General features: G+C 57.4%; 1 protein-coding gene across 1 annotated transcript; it reads right to left on the reverse strand.

Moving 5' to 3' along the window:
- Nucleotides 1–403: 403 nt before the first annotated feature.
- On the reverse strand, nt 404–5424 carry NR4A2 (nuclear receptor subfamily 4 group A member 2). Its single transcript, XM_058809510.1, has 6 exons — nt 4561–5424; nt 3611–3740; nt 3364–3527; nt 2583–2785; nt 2000–2178; nt 404–1922 (listed from the first exon to the last, which is right to left on the reverse strand). The coding sequence occupies exons 1-6, from the start codon at nt 5422–5424 to the stop codon at nt 1666–1668; spliced, it is 1797 nt and encodes a 598-aa protein (XP_058665493.1). The 3' UTR covers nt 404–1665.
- Between the last annotated feature and the right edge of the window lie 6959 nt (nt 5425–12383).

Genomic DNA, 12383 nt, shown 5'->3' on the forward strand with positions numbered 1-12383 from the left:
AACGCCGCCGCGGGAGGACGGAGGGATGGACGGAGGGATGGACGGAGGGATGGACGGATGGATGGATGGATGGATGGAGGGATGGATGGATGGATGGATGGATGGATGGATGGATGGATGGAGCGGGATGCGGGGTCTGCCTGCGGCGGGGACCGAGCGCGCTAAAACGCGTGGAAGGAAGGACCAACCTCCGAGCCGCGGCTCTTCCTCCTCTTCCTCCCGCGGCACCGAGCGGGAGCGGCCCCGGCCATCGCCGCTCCGGGAGCGCCGCACGGGCAGAGGCTTTTGTCCCCTGGCTGAGCGCCTTCGCACTTCGGCAGAAAGGAGACGAAATTCGATTCGTTTACATGTTTTATTGTTGTAAACATTAAAATTGTCTTTCTCAAAGAAAGAGTTCTCGGGAGAAAAAATAATAATAATAATAATTATAATAATTATAATAATAATAATCCGCGTTTCTAACTGTCGTACACCATATTAAAAAAAGGCAGCGACTTTCCCGTGTGCCAAACCGGGGTATACAAAGAAAAATACTACAGAATATGGCAATATTAAAAATATTACTCGAACATGAAATAATATATTAACCGACAATTTTTAGACATAAAAAAACAAATGGAACAAAAACAAACCAAGAATTCAAAGTGCTCAGTAATTTCCAGGGAGTTATGTATAGTATAAGCACTCTGGAAACAGTCAAAAGCTGCTGCATGCAAGATCTGTTTAGCTTTAGACAACAAAATAATCAAGATATAAACTTCTTCTTTAATCAACATCAACAGTACATACAACACTTACAAACAAGGGGTGTCGGGCGGTGTTTACAAACACTATGTGTCCCTTTGGGGGGGATTCCGGGGGTAACACTTGTGCCCACCTATTTTACAATTGAGAAAATGTTTGAAGCTTAGATAACTACCAGTCTTTATAAAAGCTACCAGACTACATAGTGTCTGAAATACTATTTATAGAATATAGACATTACTGAAATAGCAAGTGCCTATAACATTGTCACCCTGGAATCGTCATGCTTCCCTGGTATGGACAGATTGGGTTTTCTTTCCTTTTTTTTTTTAATCCTCCTTTTTTTTTTTTTTTTAATATTTTTCTTCCCAAACACATTTAGTTTTTATTTTTGATTAATATTTTAAGAATTATTTTCCACGTTTCATCATAAATAGGCACAGAAGAATTTTTTACTTTTTTTTTTTAAAAAGCCAAACCGCATCTGATAAATTTACAAGCCTTCGCCTTCATTAACGCCACGCCACCCACGCAAGGTTTGGGGTCTGTCTGGGTATATTACAGCTTTCTTTTGCTGCAGAAAACTTTAGTCTTTAGGAGGGTGAGGCTTTGGGTCGCCCCGGCGCTGGGTTTGGCCCCGCGTGAGCCGGCGCCGCCAGGCAGGCTTGTCTTTGCACCAGAAGTCCTTAATCATAAACTCATTTAGAAGCCGAGAATAAAAAGTTTATACCATGGTATTTGTGTAGTCCATGAGCTGCATCCATGATGGCCCAGAGCCAAAATGCCCATCGCCTTCTGCCTGCAGGAGCTGGCAGCACCGGCCGGGTGGGAGCTGGCACCCAGGGGTGCTGCTCTGGGCCCACACCAGCTCCAGGCAGGTGGAGCTTCTCCTCGGGTCAGCGGAAGCGTGCGGGAAGAGTCTTAGAAAGGTAAAGTGTCCAGGAAAAGTTTGTCGATTATTGCTGGCGGTGGCACCAAATCCTCCAGTTTCAGGTAGAAAATGCGCTGCAGCCCCTGCGTGCAAAGCGTGCGGAGTTCGGGGAGCTTCCCCAAGAGTTTGGACAAATAGTTGGGGCGATTCAGCCCCCCGTTATTGAAAGTCACGTGGTCTTTGAGACAATTTACAATCTTGTTCTGAAGCTCTTCCACCCGCTTGGGTTCCTTGAGGCCGTGCCTCTCTGCAATAGAAGGGTGTGGGATGTCAGGGGTCTGGCACGGAGCAGGGCGGGCGGGGGGCAGCAGGGGGGACACTGACCTGTCACCATGGCCAGGGCAGCGATGCACGAGAAGGCAGAGATGTCGATGTTCATGTTCTGCAGGTTGGAGGAGAACTCCACGATGGAATCGATCCACTCCCCAAAGCCGCGGATGCACTGCAACCGGTGCAGCACCACCCCGTTGCAGAAGATCAGCTTCCCCTCCACGGGGTTGGACCTGCAAGGAAGGGCACAACCCCAGAGTGAACTGATGCATGGATGGAGAGATGAGAGAGGGAGGAAAATCAGATAGTGACAGAAAACGGAGGAAAAGAAAGAAAAAGACAAAAGATAAGAGAAAGACAAAAGAGTAAAGAACGAGAGAATGAGCAAAAGGAAGAAGGACAAACAGGGGGAGAAAGATAAAACAGAGAAGAGGGAATGAAAGAGAAAAAACAACAAGAGAGAGCAGGAAAGAAATAAAATAATAAGAAAGGAGATGACTGGGGAGAAAGTCTAAACAACTAATTACTCCAGGAGCAATAAATGAAGGATTTAAGAGGCACCTAATTACCGAGGAGTTAATATAACGCAGCCCAGCGGACCTTGAAGGGGTGCGATGCCCTGCCGTGCCCCGCTCACCTGTACGCCAGGCGCAGCACGAACAGCTCCAGGAAGGCGGACTCGAACAGCAGGTCCTGGTCCGTCTTGGGCAGCTCGGTGAAGCCGGGGATTTTTTCCGCCCACCCTCGGATGATCTCCATGGAGCCGGTCAGCAGATCGTAGAACTGCTGGATGTGCTGGGTGTCGTCACCGCTCAGCTGGTAGTCGGGGTTAGCCTGGAACTGGAAATTCATTTTAAAAAGCACTTAATGAGGTTCTCTAAAGTCTATAACCCGTGAAATTGCTCGCCCCGTCGCTGGCCGGGGAGCGGGCTGGGATAACAATTAAAGCTCTCTCTGACCGGTGAGGAAATTAGATGTTCCGGGGCAATTAATTCGATTAGGAACGGCGCTCCGAGGCCGCCGCTCTCCGTGCGCGGGGGGCCCGATCCCGGGCGGGGCCGAGCCGAGCCGAGCCGAGCCGAGCCCCCGGTGCCGGCAGAGCCGAGCCGAGCCCCGGGCGGGCAGAGCAGGGCCGAGCCGGGCCGAGCCGAGCCGAGCCGGGCCCCCGGTGCCGGCAGAGCCGAGCCGAGCCCCGGGCGGGCAGAGCAGGGCCGAGCCGAGCCGAGCCCCGGGCGGGCAGAGCAGGGCCGAGCCGAGCCGGGCCGAGCCGAGCCGAGCCCCGGGCGGGCAGAGCAGGGCCGAGCCGAGCCGAGCCGAGCCCCGGGCGGGCTCCCGTGTCCCCCCGCACGGCCGCGGGGCCGGACCCCCCTCCCCGGGCGGCGGCGGCGGGGTCCCTCCGCGAGCTCGGTGCCGCTTACCCGGGAATAGTCCAGGCTGGTCATAGCCGGGTTGGAGTCGACATGGGCTCTCACCAGCGCACTGATCAGACTCACCGGGGGAGAGGGGGGAGAAGGCTCCTGGGGGCTCTTCGGTTTGGACGGCAAGCGGCCGCGCCGGCCTTTGAGGCTGTCCGTGCGCACCACTGCAAGAGACGGGGGTCAGCCCGGCGCCGCGGGGCGCGCCCGACGCTCGGACACGCTCGCGGACAGACGGACGGACACTCACCCTCCTTGACCATGCCGACGGCCAGGCACTTCTGGAAGCGGCAGTACTGGCAGCGGTTGCGGCGGCGCTTGTCCACCGGGCAGTTCTTGTTGGCCAGACACACGTACTTGGCGTTCTTCTGCACCGTGCGCTGCACCGGGCGGCAGCGGCGTCAGCGCCGGACCGGAGCGCCCCGAGTCCCGCCTGCCCGCGGCTGCTTTTACCGCCTTTCACCCTGCTTTTTCTCTCCCCCCCCCCCCCCCTTTATTTTATTTTCCGTTTTTCCGCTTTGTTTTCTTCCCTTTACCCTTCGTTTTCCGTTCCCGCTTTCATTTTCCCCCTTTATTTTATTTTCATTTTTTTATCTTTACTTCTCCTCTTTTTAACCTTTATATCCCTTCCTCTTTTCCCCCTTTGTTCTCTTCTCCCTTTAAAATTTTTCCTTTCTATAATTTCCTTTTCCCCTTTTCTTCTTCGACCTTTTAGATTTATTTTCTTTTCCCTTTATTTCCTTTGCCCTTTTCCCTCTTTAATTTTATTTCCTTTCCCCCTTTATTTAGTTTCCCTTTTTTTCCCTTTTATTTCCTTTTCCTTCCCCCCTCCCTTCCTTTTTTTTTTTTTTTTTTTCCCCTTCCCAGGGCATTTAACAGGAGAAAATTGACAGCGTTAACATCCAAGCTAACCTCGCAGCTCCTAGCCGCGTTTTATATGCCAAGAGGAGGGAAAGAGACGCTCGGTAAATACAAATCCGTGGGCATTCATATTATTTACATTCCTTGGAGACCTCCTCTATTTAAAATGATAAGATTATTCAATCGGGATGGCGAAATAAAGAGATCACTTAATTTTACCACAGGGAATTCCGTTCCACACGGTTAGCTCAGACGCGCCGCTCTGTCCTAACCGATTTCCATCCGCGGGCCCCGCGGGCCGCCCCGCCGCCCCCCGCAGCCCCGCTCGGCCCCGCTCACCTTGAAGAAGCCCTTGCAGCCCTCGCAGGTGCGCACGCCGTAGTGCTGGCAGGCCGCGTTGTCGCCGCACACGGCGCAGAGCCCCTCGTTGGAGGGCGAGCCGCGGGACGGCGGCGAGGGCACCTGGCTGTCCAGCAGCTGCGGCGCGGGGCCCAGCGGCAGCCCCGGGAAGGCCATGGGCGGCTGCTTGCGGAGCCCGCCGGGCACGGCGAACGGCTGCCCGTCCACGCCGGGGTGCGGCCCCGCGGGCTCGGCGCCCATGGGCACGTGCAGGGGCCCCTCGAAGCGCATCTGGCAGCTGGACGCGGGCGTGCCGGGCGGGGACTGCTTGAAGGAGAACAGCGACAGGCGGGACACGGGCGTCTTGCGCTGCTCGATCATGTGCGTGGTGGCCACGTAGTTGGGGTGGAAGTTGTGCAGGGAGCCGGGCTCGTCCCACACGGGGCCGTGCTGCACCTGGAAGCCGGGCGTGGACGGGGTCGGGGGCGACGAGGGCTTGTAGTAGACGGAGCCCGAGTGGGACATCATCTCCTCGGACTGGGGCGGCAGGTGGCCGTGCTGCTGGTAGCCGTGCATCTGAATGTCTTCCACCTTAATGGAGGACTGCTGTCCCGACAGGGGCATTTGGTACAAGCAGGGGGGCTTCACGTCGTAGCTCGTGTTGTAGTTGTCCATAAAGGTGCTGAAGCTGGGGAGAGAAGTGGTGGCGGTGATCTCGGTGTTGGTGAGGTCCATGCTAAACTTGACGAACTCCGGAGTCAGGAAATCGGAGCTGTACTCTCCCGAGGAGTGGTAGCTGTAGCTCTGGGAGGCCGGGCTGGCTCCTTGAGGCGAGGACCCATACTGAGCCTGAACGCAGGGCATGGCTGCGAACGAAACAGCGGCAGCTAGGCTCGGCCCGGGCCGCCCCGCGCCGGCCACCGGGGCCGAGCACCGGGAGCGCCGGGAGCGCCGGGAGCGCCCTGCCCCGCCGGGGCCGCGGGGACGGAGCGCACCCACCTTCAGCCGGGGGAGCGGCGGCTTCGGGGCAGCCGAGGGCGGACAGCGTCGGAGCGCGGCGGGCAGCGAGGGGTCCGCGGGTTCAGAGCGCGGCGGCGGCTCCAGCCTGCCCGGCGCGACGGCTGCGGAGACACGGAGCCGCCGGTGAGCGGACGGACACACGGAACGACACACGGACCCGCCGGTGAGCGGATAGACACGCTGACACACGGACCCGACGGTGAGCGGATGGATGGACACACGGACCGACACACGGACCCGCCGGCGAGCGGACCGACACACGGACCCGACACACCGACACACAGACCGGCCAGTGAGCGGACGGACACACGGACCTGCCGGCGAACGGACGGACACACTGACACACGGACCCACCGATCGGGCAGCACGGGTGGGAGACTGACACACAAACCCGCTGGTGCGAGGACAGACACACGGACCCGGAGCGGAGAACGGGCACACGGACCCGACGGTCAGGCAGCCCCGGCGGGGAACTGACACACGGAGCCGCCTGAGCGCGGACAGACACACGGAGCCGCCTGAGCGCGGACAGACACACGGAGCCGCCGCCGCTCCGCCCGGCTCGGGGGAGCTCCGGCTGCGGAGCCCACGGGAGCGGGAGCGGTGCCGGGCAGGGCCGCCCCGCGCCCTCGAGGAGCCGCTCTGGGCTCGCTCTGGGTCATTTCTCGGTAAGCGGGCAGGCGGCTCCCCGCGGGCGGGCGGTCACCGGCTGCCGGGCTCCCTTCTCCCCGCCCTCCGGGAGCCGCGGCGCGTCCCTGGGGAGAGCGGGCGCGGCGCGGGGCTCCCGGCGCGGCGGCGGTGCCGGTACCGGAGCGGGGCGCGGTGACAGCCAGACAGACAGCCCGGACGGACCCGGCTCGGCGCGGCACGGCAGCCCCGCCGGGGACACGCGCCCGCGGGCAGCGCCACCCGTCCCGTCCGGGGACCGACCCGAGCGGGGACCGCCGGCAGCTGGCACGGCACGGCACGGCACGGCACGGCACGGCACGGCACGGCACGGGGGAGCCTCGCGCGGGAGGGGGCGCGGGAGGCGGGCCGGGCCGGGCACTCACCGGGGAGCGGAGCGCGGGGCGCGCATCCAAGAGCGGCAGCGGCGGCGGGCGGAGCGGCGGCGGCGGCGGCGCGGGCGGCCGGACTGTGCCCGCCCGCAATGTGCCTTTGTTTATGTGGCCGCGGCCGCCGCCGACCAACGTGCGCCGCGAGCCCCCGCGCGTCACCGCGCGTCAGCGCCGCCCGCCAATCCGCGCCGCCCGCGGCCCGCCCCGGACACGCCCCCCCCCCCGCGCGCCAGCGCGCCCTTTTGGTAAGGTTCCGAGCGGTGACGTCACGCGGAGGGACGCGCCCCGGCCACGCGCCCCGGCGGGGGCGTGGTCTCATTTGCATAGAAGGCGGTGCCGCCCCCGCCCCCCCGCGCGCGTCACCGTGACGCGAAACCCGGAATAGCGCGCGCCACCGCGACCCCGGGCCGGGACAGAACCGGGACAGGACCGGGATAGAGCCGGGACAGGGACAGAGCCGGGACAGAAACGGGAATGGAGACACAACCGGGACAGAGCCCGGAATGGGACAGAACCGGGACAGAGCCGGGACAGAAACGGGAATGGAGACACAACCGGGACAGAGCCCGGAATGGGACAGAACCGGGACAGGACCGGGAATGGAGACAGAGCAGGGACAGAGCCGGGAATGGCACAGAACCGGGATAGAGCCGGGACAGGGACAGAGCCGGGACAGGACCGGGAGTGGAGACAGAGCAGGGACAGAGCCGGGAATGGCACAGAACCGGGACAGAAACGGGAATGGAGACGCAACCGGGACAGAGCCCGGAATGGGACAGAACCGGGACAGAAACCGGACAGAGCCGGGAATGGGACAGGACCGGGACAGGGATAGAACCGGGATAGAACCAGGAATGGGATAGAACCGGGAATGGGGCAGAACAGGGATGAGACAGAACCAGGCCAAGACCACAAAAGGAGCGCAACGTGCCCCCGCTTCCACTGCCCACCTGGAATTTAGTCTATTTTATTTTATTAGTATTTTGTTTTTATTCCATTATTAACTTAATTTTTATTTTATTATTGTCTTTCTTTTATATGTTGTATTAATTTTATTTTATTTTTATTTTATATATTTATATTTATAATATATATTATTTTATATCTATTATTAATATATATTTATATATTATATTTATAATTATACGATATATTTATTGTATAATTTTTCATTTCAGTTATTTTTGTTTATTTCTTATTTCTTATTTATATTTATTTCGTTGCTTAATTTAATTCATTATTTTCAGGGATTATATTTTATTTGGCTTCTTTTGGTGATTTTTACTTTATTAATAAACTAATAAATTTATTAATAAATTTATGTGTTAATAAATAATTATTTTTATTTATTTTAGACTTATTCATTTAAATGGCTGATGTTTATTTACTGAAATGCACATAGGTTTTTTTATTACTATTTTATTTAATTTTGCCTCTCCCCAGAGTGCACCGTTTCCCCATTCCAGCACATTCCCAGGTGGGTGTGCTGGGCAGGGCACAGGGCAGGGCAGGGCGGTGCAGTGAAGGCGCTGCGTTTATCCAATGCCAGCCGCGCTCCGGGCTCCCGCTGCCCCCGCGGTGCCAGGCCCGGCTCAGGAGGGTGCAGGGACACGGCCCGGCCTGGCCGGGCTCTGCTCTCAGCCCTGTCTGTCCTTGCCGGGCTCTGCTCTCAGCCCTGTCTGTCCTTGCCGGGCTCTGCTCTCAGCCCTGTCTATCCTGGCCGGGCTCTGCTCTCAGCCCTGTCTATCCTGGCCGGGCTCTGCTCTCAGCCCTGTCCTTGCCGGGCTCTGCTCTCAGCCCTGTCTGTCCTTGCCGGGCTCTGCTCTCAGCCCTGTCCTTGCCGGGCTCTGCTCTCAGCCCTGTCCTTGCTGAGCTCTGCTCTCAGCCCTGTCTGTCCTGGCCGGGCTCTGCTCTCAGCCCTGTCTGTCCTTGCCGGGCTCTGCTCTCAGCCCTGTCTGTCCTTGCCGGGCTCTGCTCTCAGCCCTGTCTGTCCTTGCCGGGCTCTGCTCTCAGCCCTGTCTGTCCTTGCCGGGCTCTGCTCTCAGCCCTGTCTGTCCTGGCCGGGCTCTGCTCTCAGCCCTGTCTGTCCTGGCTGGGCTCTGCTCTCAGCCCTGTCCTGGCCGGGCTCTGCTCTCAGCCCTGTCCTTGCTGGGCTCTGCTCTCAGCCCTGTCTGTCCTTGCCGGGCTCTGCTCTCAGCCCTGTCTGTCCTGGCTGGGCTCTGCTCTCAGCCCTGTCCTGGCCGGGCTCTGCTCTCAGCCCTGTCTGTCCTGGCCGGGCTCTGCTCTCAGCCCTGTCCTTGCTGGGCTCTGCTCTCAGCCCTGTCCTTGCTGGGCTCTGCTCTCAGCCCTGTCCTTGCTGGGCTCTGCTCTCAGCCCTGCATTTCCCACCGCTGTGTTCCGGCCTGGAAAAAAGCACACAGCGGCATCAGGGGTGAAGGGAACACAGCCCGGGGCCAGAACCAGCTCCTGGCCCGGGATAAATGCCCACAGCCCAGCCTGGGGTAAACCCCCCAGCCTGGCCTGAAATAAAACCCCTCAGCCCAGCCCGGGATAAAACCCCACAGGTCAGCCTGGGATGAATCCCTATAGACCAGTGCAGGATAAATCCCCATAGCTCAGCCTGGGATAAAACCCCACGGGCAACCCGGGATAAACCTCCCAGCCCAGGATAAAACCCCATAGCCTGGCCTGGGATAAAACCCCATAGCCTGGCCTGGGATAAAAACCCATATCCCAATGCAGGATAAAACCCCCCAGCCCAGCAGCCAGCGCTGGCTCCCACAGCCCTGCCCGGGAACACTGAGATTCCCTGGGAAACCGAGGAAAGGGCTCCTTCCCAACCCACTCTGCCACTGGGGCCACCCCACAGACAGCAGAGAAACCCACAGACAGCAGAGAAACCCACAGACAGCAGAGAAACCCCACAGACACCACAGAAACCCCACAGACACCACAGAAACCCCACAGACAGCAGAGAAACCCACAGACACCACAGAAACCCCACAAACAGCAGAGAAATCCCACAAACAACAGAGAAACCCCACAGGCACCACAGAAACCCAAAAACAGGAGAGAAACCCCACAGACACCACAGAAACCCCACAGACAGCAGAGAAACCCCACAGACAGCAGAGAAACCCACAAACACCAGAGTAACTCCACCAACAGCAGAGAAACCCCACAGACACCACAGAAACCCAAACTGCTCCCACTCCGAGACACCGTCCCACACTGTGCTCTCCTGATCCTACAGAGCTCCTACAGAAGGAACACCCCAAAGCTGTGAGACACCTCAGGGCTGTCCAAAATGTTCTGGGGTCAGTAAAGGAATACCCCAGGGCTGCCCAGAATGGCATTTCTGGGGTCAGTAATGAACACCCCAAAGCTGTGAGACCCCCCAGGGCTGTCTACAATGGCATTTCTGGGGTCAGTAAGGAACTCCCCAAGGCTGTGACACCTAGGGCTGTCTACAATGGCATTTCTGGGGTCAGTAAGGGACTCCCCAAGGCTGTGACACCTAGGGCTGTCTACAATGGCATTTCTGGGGTCAGTAAGGGACTCCCCAAGGCTGTGACACCTAGGGCTGTCTACAATGGCATTTCTGGGGTTGCCTCCATGGGCTTCCCCAAAGGAGGAGCTCAGCCAGCCTCCCTCACCTGCAGCACCTCTCCACCAGTGACACCCCAACAGCCGGTCCAGCCCACACCAACCTCCAGCCAGGGCCCTCGCAGGGCTCCGTGATACACCTAATTACCATATCCTTAGAATAGATGTAATATAAATTTCATTACTCACTTAAAAGTTCTAAAGTTAACAGTATAACTTGAAGTTGAGTAATTAAGTAATCCTTATATAGACACTTATTAAAGTATTTATACATATTATCTTAAATCTACATCTATCATTTTGCCAATTAAAATTAGGACTTTAATTGCAATTAAGTAATTTAATTGCCAATTGAACAGCAAAATTGCTAAGTGACTAATTTTAATGCCTATTTTAATTACCAATCATGACTGGGGAGGGAGCTAATCAAGCAGTATCAGAGTAATGATGTGAAAAAAAGCGGAGAACAAACATTCCAGACTCCGCGCTTTTTGAAAAAGAGCTCCAAATTAGATAAGCGCCAACACAATCGCAGCCTTAACGCGGGGTTCGGGAGCACAAAGGGTTTAATTGCGGACACGTCGCCGTGCCCAGAGGGCTGCCAGCAGGGCTGGGGGTGCCAGCAGGGCTGGGGGTGCCCCTCTGGGCTCCCGGGGGACCCCAGCGCCAGGGATGGCACGGGGCAGGCAGAGGGCAGCAGGAGCATCTCCGGGCTGTACAGGTGGGAGGAGCACCCCCACGGACGCTCCCTGGGGTGCCAGCCCACCTTGCTGGCAGGCTCTGGGTGCCACGGGGGAGCTTTCACTGCCCACGGCCCCCGTGGGGTCAGCCCGGCCCAGCTGGTGTCACGGGCATGAGGGGAGTGTGCCTGGTGCTGCCATTTACCATAGAAACCCCAAATCCCAGAGAAACCCCAAATCCCAGAGAAACACCAAATCCCAGAGAAACCCCAAATCCCAGAGAAACACCAAATCCCAGAGAAACACCAAATCCCAGAGAAACCCCAAATCCCATAGAAACCCCAAATCCCAGAGAAACACCAAATCCCAGAGAAACCCCAAATCCCAGAGAAACACCAAATCCCAGAGAAACACCCCAAATCTCAGAGAAACACCAAATCCCATAAACACCCCAAATCCCGTAGAAACCCCAAATCCCATAGAAACACCAAATCCCAGAGAAACACCAAATCCCATAGAAACCCCAAATCCAGAGAAACCCCAAATCCCAGAGAAACACCAAATCCCATAAACACCCCAAATCCCATAGAAACCCCAAATCCCAGAGAAACCCCCAAACCCACTGCAGCCCTGGCTGCCGTTTCCCATAAAAGCCCCAAATCCCATAAGGACCCCAAACCCCATAAAAACCCCAAACCCATGTCAGCCTTGGCTGCCATTTCCCATAAAAAACCCAAATCCCATAAAAACCCCAAACCCATGGCAGCCCTGGCTGCCATTTCCCATAAAAGCCCCAAATCCCGTAAAAACCCCAAATCCCATAAAAACCCCCAAACCCATGGCAGCCCTGGCTGCCGTTTCCCATAAAAGCCCCAAATCCCATGAAAACCCCAAATCCCATAAAAGCCCCAAATCCCATGAAACCCCAAACCCATGTCAGCCCTGGCTGCCAGTTCCCATAGAAACCCCAAAATCCCATAAAATCCCCCAAATCCCATCAAAACCCCAAACCCATGGCAGCCCTGGCTGCCATTTCCCATAAAAGCCCCAAAATCCCATGAAAACCCCAAAACCCATCGAAACCCCAAACCCACGGCAGCCCTGGCTGCCAGTTCCCATCAAAACCCCAAATCCCATGAAAGCCCCAAATCCCATAAACACCCCAAATCCCATCAAAACCCCAAATCCCATGAAAGCCCCAAGGCCGTGTCAGCCCTGTCGGTGCCGCTGATGCCCCAGGAAGCGCCCCTAGCCCCTGTTTGGGACGAGCAGCCCACGAGGGGCACCGGAGCTGTCCCTCTGCAGCAGGATCAGTGCCACGGGGGCACTGACACCCCCAAGGGCTGGTTTCACCCCTGCACAACCGGGGGGGGGGCACTGGGGCGCTGGCCTGGCACTGGGGGAGCACTGGGAGCACTGGGGGCACTGGGGGGCACTGGGGGCACTGGGGGCACTGGGG

This window comes from Ammospiza caudacuta, chromosome 8 (genome assembly GCF_027887145.1).
Source record: "Ammospiza caudacuta isolate bAmmCau1 chromosome 8, bAmmCau1.pri, whole genome shotgun sequence".
Lineage (NCBI taxonomy): Eukaryota > Metazoa > Chordata > Aves > Passeriformes > Passerellidae > Ammospiza > Ammospiza caudacuta.